Source organism: Coptis chinensis, chromosome 1 (genome assembly GCF_015680905.1).
Source record: "Coptis chinensis isolate HL-2020 chromosome 1, ASM1568090v1, whole genome shotgun sequence".
Taxonomy (NCBI): Eukaryota; Viridiplantae; Streptophyta; class Magnoliopsida; order Ranunculales; family Ranunculaceae; genus Coptis; species Coptis chinensis.
The window spans coordinates 10804569-10815933 of NC_141456.1; the positions used below are offsets into that span (position 1 = coordinate 10804569).

An 11365-nucleotide genomic window follows, 5' to 3' on the forward strand; every position below is an offset into this window, starting at 1 on the left:
TCTTTATCAAGATATGAATATGTCAATAAAACAAATGTGGTTATGGCAAAAAAAAATCAGGAATGATAAGTTAGTAGGTTTCCAAAGTATACTGTCTAATTTTTTCAGGAATTATAAGTTGCATTTTACTCATTTTTCAAACTTGGTTATGACATAAATTTTTATAGGAATTATAAGTTGCATTTTACTCATTTCCTATGTTTTGGTTCTGACAAGAATTTTTTCATAATTTCATTCATTTTTTCAGGCTTGGTTCTTGACAGGTTTTGACAGGAATACTGTATGGTGTAGACCGAGACAGAATGTAACATCCCGTCTGGTCATTTAAACCGAGACGGAATGAAACATCCCGTCTGGTAACAAAAATCCATGTCTCTGCGCCTTTCTCTCATTCCATACATTGGAATTATTGATGGTGGACCATACATTGGAATTATTAAGGGTACGTGTTGATCACAATGGTACATTTGGATAGAATGTGTTGTCACTTGGAGAGTGAACAAAATTTTGATAAAATGTGTTGTCAATTAGAGAGTGGACCAAAATCTAACTATCACATGTGACCTTACCTTACATATTTTGTTTTACTCTTCTTTCGTTTAGATCAAACAAACAACGACAATCTTCTTTCCCACAACCAAGCTAAAAAATTGAAAAAATGTCTAGAGAAGATAGAATTGCATTCAACCAAAGTTTATGGGGAGGATCTAGTAGTAATAGCTCATCTTCTGGTTTTATCAAGTCTTCTTCTGGTACTTCCACTGAAGATGATTACATGGAAAAAATAAGAGATGGGCATAATGATATGATGAGGCGAAGGAGGAGGAGGAGGCAACAGTTATTATACACTACTGGGGCATTAATGACTCAAGCAGCCATTGAAGATGTGGATACAGACAAATGCAGTGGATCTGTGATGGGCAGAGCATATACGTTTAGAGATGGTGGTGATTTACGTAAACAAGCTATACTGAGGGATTACTTTACAACACCTTGTAGGTGGCCTCCTCATAAGTTTAGGATAAGGTACAGGATGCAAAGAGAGTTTTTTATGTATATGTTGAAAACTGTTTCGACGACTACTTCCAAGACAAGGTGGATGGATTGGGTCAGCAAGCAACTTCTGGGTTGCAGAAGGGATTAGCTACAGTTGAACAATTAGCAACTAGTTGTTCATCTGATTCAATGGATCAATATTTTCAAATTAGAGATTCCACAGTAGTTGTATGTATCTATGAAGTGTTGGTACGCTGCAATAATCACGACATTTGAGGAAGAGTACTTGAGACGACCAACTGAGGCAGACACGGCTAGGATATTAGCTAAAAATGCGGTAAGGGGTTTTCTAGGAATGGTTGGATCAATCGACTGTATACACTGGGTGTGGAAGAATTGTCCAACTAGATGGGCTGGACAACATGTAGGGTACAAGAAGGAACCAACTTTGGTACTTAAAGTCGTTGCAGATAAACACTGTTGGATCTGACATTGCTTCTTCAGCTTATCAGGTTCACATAATGGCATTAACGTGCTTCATCATTCTCATGTTTTTAAATCATTAGAGCAAGGTGAGGCTCCTACTGTTAATTTTAATGTGAATGGTAATGACTACGATATGGGATATTATCTTGGTGATGGTATTTACCCAAAATGGGGCACATTTGTTCAATCCATTCGTTATCCAAGAAATAAACATGAAAAGATCTTTAGTCAACGTCAAGAAGCTACAAGAAAAGATATTGAAAGGACATTTGGAGTTTTGCAGGCAAGATGACATATTATTAAGGCTTCTACGCGTTGTCATAGTGTTGTTGTTCTTGGAGACATAATGAAGGCATGCATTGTACGTTCATTCTCAACAATCATATTATGCATTATAATGCATAATATGATTGTTGAGAATGAACGTACAAGTGGAGTGTGGAATTGGAAAGGTCATAGGAATGAAAAAATACATGTGTTCTTTCAGAAGATGATGGTTATCATTTTGTGTATCATATGATTTAAGCAAGAAATAAAATAAAATAAAAATAAAGTTACACATACTAATCTTTAAAAGGACTTAGTTGAGCATGTGTGGAATTGGAGTGGTATTAAAGAAACAATAGTACTAATTAATTTATGATCCAAATTGGTCGGATCCAGAGAGAGAAATTAAAATGGAAATGGAAGTGAGTAAGTTATTCAGTTCCAAAGTATGATGTATTTCCTAATGTTAACTATGAAGTTCCAAAGTATTTCCTATGCATTTTCTATGTATTTCCTAATGTATTTCCTATGTAATTCCAAAAGTGAACTATGAAGTTCCTATGTGTTTTATGAGTTGTGTTTTAATGAATTATATTACAATGTATTTTAATTTTATTAGTAATTGTATTTCTATGAAAATAATTATATTGAAAAGAACATACATAGTACATTAATTAAAAAAAATAGTGAAATTAAAATACATAGTTCATTAATTAAAAAGATAGTGAAATTAAAATACATAGTGCATTAATTAAAAAGACATTGAAATTAAAATACATGGTGCATTAATTATAAAATACTAGATATTACATAAGCTGAATTAGAGCTAGAACCACCTCTAGTCCTTGCCCATTCAGCACGTATTTCAACTTGTGGTTGCTCGATTATAAAAGCGGTATCGAGATGGAGGACACTTGTATCGGTCGTTAAAATCTTAGCTTCATATTACACTTTTGAAGCTGATTTTTTTTCCAATTGAACCCAATTTTTTTCCATTTGAACCCGATTTTTTTCTTCTCTTGCCATCACAGTTCTTTGACCATATGCAAGCTCCATTTCCCTAAGTTCTAAGCACTTTTGTGTTTCATTTGCATCATTTACAAATGTATCCTCTAAACATATAAAGTAACCCTCCAACATACCAACTGATTTTTTTTAGTTCCTCTTGGACTTGGCTTTATTCGATCCAAGAGGACGCTCCATTTCTTGAGAACCCTCCATTCAACTCCACCAACACTTGGTGAATTAGAAGTTGAATCTTCACCATCACTTTTGCGACCTTTTCCCTTTGTGGGGCGGCTTGACCTTGTCTCAAAAATGCTACTCCACTTTGGATTATCCTTGAGTATAACATAACAATGATCAAGTGAAAAAGACAATTTTTCTTGTTGTTGGTACGTCATCCTTTCCTCGGACAACTAAAAAATAAAATGGAAATAATTAGACTAAGATAATAATTATACTAAGACTAAGATGGAAATAATAATTAGACTAAGACTAAGATGGAAATATAATTAAACTAAGATAATTAGACTAAGACTAAGATGGAAATAATTAGACTAAAACTAAGATAATCAATAATTGACAAATTGACGAAGTTGTAATTACCCGGATTTGTATTATTGTACCACTTGCTTGTCGAGCCTCCACCGCATTCACAATTGCAACAAACTTGTTCATCATTTTTTGAAATATATTTTCATCTACCGCAAATTGAATCGGAAGACCTGTCTGACCCACGTGTTTGATTGAACTCGTTTGTTACACGATTCCAAAACCCTTTTACATTTTGGAAATCACCAACAATAGAGTCTTCACTAATTTTTATCCAAGCAAGACATAGAGCTTGATCTTCGAACATGCTAAAGTGAGTCTTTTCTTTTGCTTGAGTGTTACCACTTGCTTGAGTTGTTTGAGATGCTATTTGATATTATTTTTTTGAAGAACTGATTTTGAAGAAGAAGAAATATGATTGTTGGAAGTGTGAGTTGAAATGGAACAAATGTTGTATATATACCAAAGTTTTTATTTTTGACCATTTTTTACCGTTGTGATTTTCTGACCGTTGGTGAACTAGCCGTTAGGACTCTGGATGGGATGTTTGATTCCATCTGGAAAAAAAGAAATATAGCGAGACAGGATGTTGGATTCCGTCTGATGAGTTTTGTAATCTAGACGAAATCCAACATCCCGTCCGAAATTCACAACTCAACCACTATCTCAGTTGAAGGTTTCACTTTCGTTTTGATTTGGAAAAATAGTCACCACCATATTTACCTTTGCATTGGGCAAAAGTTTTGAACAAAAAATAGGTGAATAAAGTCACATTCTCACCATATCCACATGCAGTGGGAATGCTATGAGTATTGTATTTTACAAGACCAAAGTGTGTAAAAAGTGCACGTGTGATTTTTCTTTTATAATAATAAGAATTTTGAATATCGGCATATAATCAAAACCGATATTTCAATATTTTCTGCTAAAACCTCCGTCAGAGAATCTTTAGCAGTGATATCAACCTAGCATCAAACACCAAAAATTTGGTGTTTTTTCAACTTCAGGAGAACTACATGTTGATGAAAACACCAAAAAAATACCAAACCAAACACCAAATCGACCAATATTTGGTTCCAGGTTTGGTGCTGTATCAAATCACTCACGCGGTTTTGCCAACGCCGCGTGGGCTTAGGCTTCTAATTGGGCTTATATGGCGCGGTTTTCACAAAACCACGCCAGAGATTGGGAAAGAAAAAAAAAAAAAAAAAATTTATGTGCGATACATGGCGCGGTTTTCTCAAAACCGCGTGATCTTGGGCCTGTTAGTTGGGCTTTAGTGGCGCGGTTTTGCCAAAACCACGTGGGCTATATGGCGCGGTTTTGGCAAAACCGTATAGTTGCTTGGTGTTTTTTTGATATTGCTCATAAAGTTGCTTGGTGTTTTTTTGGTTTGGTGTTTTTGTGGTTCAAAATTTTGGTGTTTTTTTTGTTGCTCTCCTAAAGATGCTCTCAGTTTTTAGGGGGCTTTAGTTTTATACGGGCAGCAGCTTTTCCACAAATTTTCAAACGAAGCCTTAAAAGTGTTCACAGTAATCGTGGGTTTTAAGTTTTCTCATATTGGGAGATTGAATTCATACATATGGCTAAAAAGAAAAATCTGCTGATATTTTTTAAATAAATGCACTCCCGACTTCCCTTTTGCCCGTGCTCTTACGCTTGAAATTTTTGTTATTTATCTCTTCCTTTTGGGTATGATTCTCTTTACTGTCACATTGTTGGTATGCATGCAAATATGCAATGTTGATTGAATTGCACAAATAAGTTTGCTGTTCTTTTTACGTTAGTAATTTATTATTGACATATAATGTCTTTTTTTTTTTTTTTTGGCTTGGTAATTTATTAATCTTATATATAATGGGAATACTTGCCCCCGTTATTACTTCCCGTATTCTCTTTTTTACACCAAACTTTTGGTCTAAAAGGGTACCCAAAAGTTTCACCAACGAAATTCTCGGAAAGCTTTAAGTACATGGGTATGTTTGTCATTTAACAACCAATGAAAAAAATACCGCAACTTCCTTTCAAAATATAGAGCCAAAACACACCGTTTCAACCCCATTTCCCATCTCCGCCTTCTCCATCTCTCTTTCCATCTATTACAAACTCAAATTTTTAATCTTCTCCTTTATATGATTTATATATTCTCTTCTCTTCCTCTTAGTATCCCCAAACTCCAATTTGTCTCCCTCTTTCTTCTTTATATGATTTTTATGATTTTGTCTCTCTTTCTTTTTGCAAGAATTGCACTGACGCAATGGCTGAGGTTAGTTTTTCCATGTCTTCTAATCTAATCCCTAAGTTTTCGTTCATCGTCTAATTTAATTTTATTTAATTTTTGTGTTTGTTCCTTTGTTTCGACGAATGATTGATACAACAGAGTCGGCCAATCGGCTGTACGCAACGAATGACTGATACTCGAAGGAGACGTCTGCGTAGTATTAGGGATAGAAATAGATATCAAATGCGCTTTCAAACACCGCATTTGTCTACTACTGCTGAAGGTATTCAACATAAATTTTTTTTACAAAATTCTATTTTTCTTTTTTTCGTGGGGACGCTTTGTTTATTAGCAACTATTTGTGTCGTTCACTGTTTTCCAATTTCAGCATCCCATACACAAACACACCCTGCGCGTGTGCGTCTTACCAACATTCGTCGACAGGCTAGATACATAGACACTCCTAACAATCGCATGCAACAAGGTAATTTTATTTTGGGTTTTTAATTTATTGTGCAATTACGTTTCTCCTATATTGTGTTTATGAGGTTTACAATGTCTACAGATTATCACGATGTGAACACCCATACGACATCAACACCGATTCGATCTCAAATACCGTCAAGGATAAGCACTGGGTTTTATAGATGTGCCAGGAATTTTGCTCAACCTGAAGACTTTCGCCCTTACATTCTACCTCAACCTACAATTTGCAATAGCTGTGGAGCCAAACAGTTCGTTCATGAAACCGCTGAAATATGTTGCTCAAAAGGAAGAATAAATCTACCGAGACCAACGGCTCCAACCGAATTAGTTCAACTGTTTCGTGATGATACTGACCTTGGGCAACATTTCAGAGAAAATATCCGGTCCTACAACCATATATTTGCATTTACTTCGATGGGTGTTGATTTTGATCAAGATCTTGCAAATGGACGGGATGGCGTATACTCATTTCGTGCAAGAGCGTCTATTTATCATAGGATTGGAAGTCTTCTGCCTACAGCTGGTAGAAGGCCAAGGTATTTACAGATGTATATCTACGACACTGATCATGAGGTAGAAAATCGGCATGCTGAAAACCAAGCTTTGCGAACAAACGTTATATCTACGTTAAAAAATATCCTCGACAACTGTAATAATCCCTTTGTCGGCGTGTTCAGACAACTCGGCCAAAGAGATGATTTGCAAAATTGTCGCCTTATTATCAAAGAGTTGAGGACCGATCGTCGAGATTATGCATTACCAACGGCATCGCAGGTGGCTGCAATATTAATTGGAGATAATGATCCAGAAGGATTGGAGCCAAGAGATATTATTGTTCAAACACAAACTGGTCAGCTCCGGCAAATCCCAGATACCGCTGGATATTATGATCCGTTACAATATCCTTTAATGTTGCCTTTTGGTGAATATGGTTGGGACTTGGGTGTGCATCGTAGCTATACAAGAAGAATTAGTTGTCGCTGTTACTATGCGTATATTTTGCAGGTTTGTATAGACTTCATAAAACCAAATAAATTATGTGCTTCGCTTTGATATTTGTTTGTGTTCGTTACAAATTTTCCTATGTTTTAAAAATATGTGTTATATGTTATTATTGTTTGACAACTAATGTTCATTGGTTCACCATAACTTTAAGCCATAAAATGTATTAATAAGTTGATATGTTCTAAAATACATTGCCTGTTATTAGAACTGCTTTTAAAGTGCTTGCTCTGTATTACGTAAAAAAAAATATATGTGTGCTGAAAATGTTTTCTGAAAGGGTTAGGTGGAAGAGAAAGGACACTCTTTGCCGTCGATTTCCTTTAGATCATTACATTTGCTTATAAATAAACTTTTTTTTCCCTTTTTTTAATGGCTTTGTATACACTGAATGGTTTTTGTTTTATTTTGAGATATAGTTTAAGGTAGGCGTAGTTTCATTTCTCTGTGAAGCGAAAACCGTCTTGGCCGTCGATTTCCTTTAGATCATTACATTTGCTTATAAATAAACTTTTTTTCCCTTTTTTTAATGGCTTTGTATACACTGAATGGTTTTTGTTTTATTTTGAGATATAGTTTAAGGTAGGCGTAGTTTCATTTCTCTGTGAAGCGAAAACCGTCTTGAACTTCTTGGGTTTATCAGTTATTATGTTATAATCATATGATGTTTTCGTTTTCTTTTGTTGGAATTTAGTTTTGTTTTTAAATTTCATTTAATCAAAGAATTTGGTTGGAGAATACCATCAGTTTTAGGGTACGATATGTTTTGCTTATTAGTATAACCCATGTATTCCAAATTCTCAATTCTCATGTTCGCTGCTATTCAGATTCGGCCTTCTGAAGTCTCATTGTTTCTTTTGGGATGTCGCCTTCTACAACAGTTTATTGTTGACATGTGTGTCAAAATTGAGACGATGAAAATGAGATTTTATCGGGATAATCAGCAAACTATTAGGTCCGAGTTGTACCAAGGCATTCAGGATGCACTAAACTCTGGGGAGACACATGCAGGTACTTATATTTTCGTGTGTATAATAGCATTATATTCACATTGGTTTCCTTCATTTATATAAAATTCAGAATTTGACCTTATAATGAATAGGCAACATTGGCAAAAGGATAATACTCCCACCTTCTCATATTGGTAGCCCTCGGGATATGCATCGCCACTATCAGGATGCAATGGCTTTGGTCAGGAGGTATGGGAAACCAGATTTATTTATAACTGTAACATGTAACTCATCATGGCATGCAATTACTCGAGAAACAGAAGTTGGCCAACGTACACAAGATAGACCTGATTTAGCTACTAGAACATTCCATTCTATTTTAGAAGAACTTAAGCATGATTTGTTTCGAAGACATATTTTGGGTAGAGTTATTGCACAAGTTCATGTTATAGAATTTCAAAAAAGAGGGCTACCTCATGCTCATTTTCTGATCATCCTACATGAAAATGATAAAATACACAATCCTGAGGATATTGATAAAATAGTTTCTGCTGAAATTCCCGATCCCAGTACTGAACCTGATTTGTATAGTGCAGTAAAAAATCATATGATGCATAATGCATGTGGAACTGTTAATAGGAGTGCAGTATGTATGAAAAATGGTAGATGTAGGAGTGGATTTCCTAAGTCATTTGCACCTTCGACTTCGCATGGTACTGATTCATATGCTACATACATGAGACGTGATAATGGAAGACATGTTGGTATAGGAAAATACACGTTAGACAACCGTAATGTTGTTCCATATAATCCTTATTTGCTATTAAAATATAACTGTCATATTAATGTTGAGATCTGTTCGAGCATCACTTCAGTTAAATATTTGTATAAATATGTTTATAAAGGACCTGATCGAGTGTCATTTGGAGTTAGTACTAGACCATATCCGAGTGAGGATGAGATTTCACAGTTTGTTAATGCCAGATGGATCTGCCCCCCTGAGGCTTTTTGGCGATTGTATAAGTTTCCTTTAAATGGCATGTTTCCTTCAGTTGTTTCCTTGCAGATACATTTGCCAAATAGGCAACAAGTTTCTTATTATAGTGGTGAACTTATTGAAGATATATTAGATGATGAGCACAGACTTAAAACCATGCTTACTGAGTTTTTCAAAACCAATCTTATTAATGAGGAGGCGCGCCAATATCTTTACTTAGAGTTTCCTGAATATTTTTATTGGGATTCCGCTCGTAGAGAATGGGTTCGTAGAAGTAATAAACGTAGAACAATTGGAAGGATTGCCACAGTTTCTCCTATGGAAGGAGAACGATATTATTTACGTATGTTATTGTTACATGTGAGAGGTCCCACTTCTTTCAATGCTTTGCTAACAGTTAATGGTGTGCCTGTTAGTACTTTTAAAGAATCAGCTGAAATACGGGGTTTGCTTGAGAATGATGACAGCATTAGAAGTTGTTTAAGAGAGGCTGCAAGTACACATATGCCTCTTTCTTTAAGGAGATTGTTTGCCACCATTCTTCTTTATTGTCAGCCGAGTGGAGTAAGACAACTTTGGGATGAATTCTACCCATTTATGATTGAAGATTACGCTCCACGAAATGATAGAAATGGTAATACTGAATTATTCATTAATCGTCTTCTGAAAGACCTTGATCATATTTTGTCTGAAAAACAAAAAAGTACTTCTGATTTTGATTTGCCAGAAATGATTGGGGACATTGATGAAGATATTGAATTAACACGTCTTATTATTGAGGAGAGATCTATTCAAATCCCTGATGAAGACCTTATGGCAATTGGGGAACTTAATGTTGAACAAAAGCAGGCTTTTGATAAGATCGTTTCAGTTGTTAAACAGAAACAAGAATCTATTTTTTTCATAGATGGTCCAGGAGGAACAGGAAAAACATTCTTATATAGAGTACTCCTTGCATATCTAAGGAATGATAACCATATTGCAATAGCAACAGCGACATCGGGAATTGCAGCCATTGCATTACCTGGGGGAAGAACTGCACATTCGAGATTTAGCATCCCTATAACTATTGATTCATTGTCAATGTGTAACATTTCTAAACGATCTGGCTAAACACAAAGCTTTTTTGTGTTATGCAGATATACTTATATGGGATGAAGCAACTATGGCTCATAGACATGCATTTGAAGCTTTAGATAGAACCTTAAAAGATATCACCGACTCTAATCTCCCTTTTGGCGGAAAGGTTATTGTTCTTGGCGGTGATTTTCGTCAGACGCTTCCGGTTGTCCCACGTTCTACTAGAGCTCAAGAGATAGACGCATGTGTTGTCAAGTCATTCTTCTGGCCAAAAGTTGAGGTAATTTCTTTAACACAAAATATGCGTGCAAGAACTGATCCAATGTTTGCTGATTTACTTTTGCGTATTGGCAATGGTAATGAGCCCTATATTGATGACGATAATATGATTAGATTGCCTGATGATATTGCCATACCTTGGGCTGGTGAACAATCAATAAACGATTTAATAGATTTTGTTTATCCTTCATTAAGTATTAATGGATGTAATGATAATTACATTATTGACAGAGCAATTTTAACACCGAGAAATGATATTGTTGATAAACTTAATAATAAGGTGATAGGCCTTTTCCCGGAGAAGAAAAAGACTTATTACTCATTTGATATTGTTCCTTTGATCTTCAAAACTTATATCAACAAGAATTTTTAAATTCAATTGCACCAGTGGCCTGCCACGCGATCGTTAAACTCTTAAAAAGGTTGTCCAATCATGCTTCTTAGGAATATTAATCCAAGTATAGGATTCTGTAATGGCACAAGATTAATTTGTCTACATTTCTATGATAATACTATATATGCTGAGATTTCATCTGGACAGTTTAGAGGTAAGAGAGAGTTTATACCGCGTATACCTCTCAAACCAAATGTGAATGAACAGATGCCATTTAGTTTTACTAGAAAACAATTTCCAATAAAACTTAGTTTTGCTTTAACTATTAATAAATCACAAGGACAAACTATTCGAAACGTAGGTATATATCTTCCTGATCATGTTTTCTCCCATGGGCAACTATATGTTGCATTGTCAAGGTGTGTTTCACGCAATAACATCAAGATATTGGTAAAAAATGGATCCTTAAATAGACGTGATGGAACTTATACCAGAAATATAGTGTATCGTGACGTCTTGCTTGCAGAATACGATGATATGAGTGATTAATATTGCAAGAAAATCATGTTTATTCCTCTGCTAGCTTTAATATTTGATTGTATGCAATGATTCCTATGTGTCTTCTTAACGTTTCAATTTAACCCATGACTACTTACTATTTTTTTTCCCTGTTTTATTATTTTTTTTCCTACATTTTTTCCTATATTTTACTA

The 11365-nt window shown here is 35.1% G+C and overlaps 1 protein-coding gene across 1 annotated transcript; it reads left to right on the forward strand.

The window, feature by feature from the left end:
* Positions 1-5612: 5612 nt before the first annotated feature.
* On the forward strand, positions 5613-10691 carry LOC147522065 (uncharacterized). The gene is made up of 6 exons (XM_086567114.1): positions 5613-5807; positions 5913-6008; positions 6090-7015; positions 7840-8023; positions 8115-10046; positions 10099-10691. Exons 1-6 carry the CDS (start codon positions 5711-5713, stop codon positions 10689-10691), a joined length of 3828 nt encoding a protein of 1275 aa, XP_086423240.1. The 5' UTR covers positions 5613-5710.
* The last annotated feature ends 674 nt before the right edge of the window (positions 10692-11365 follow it).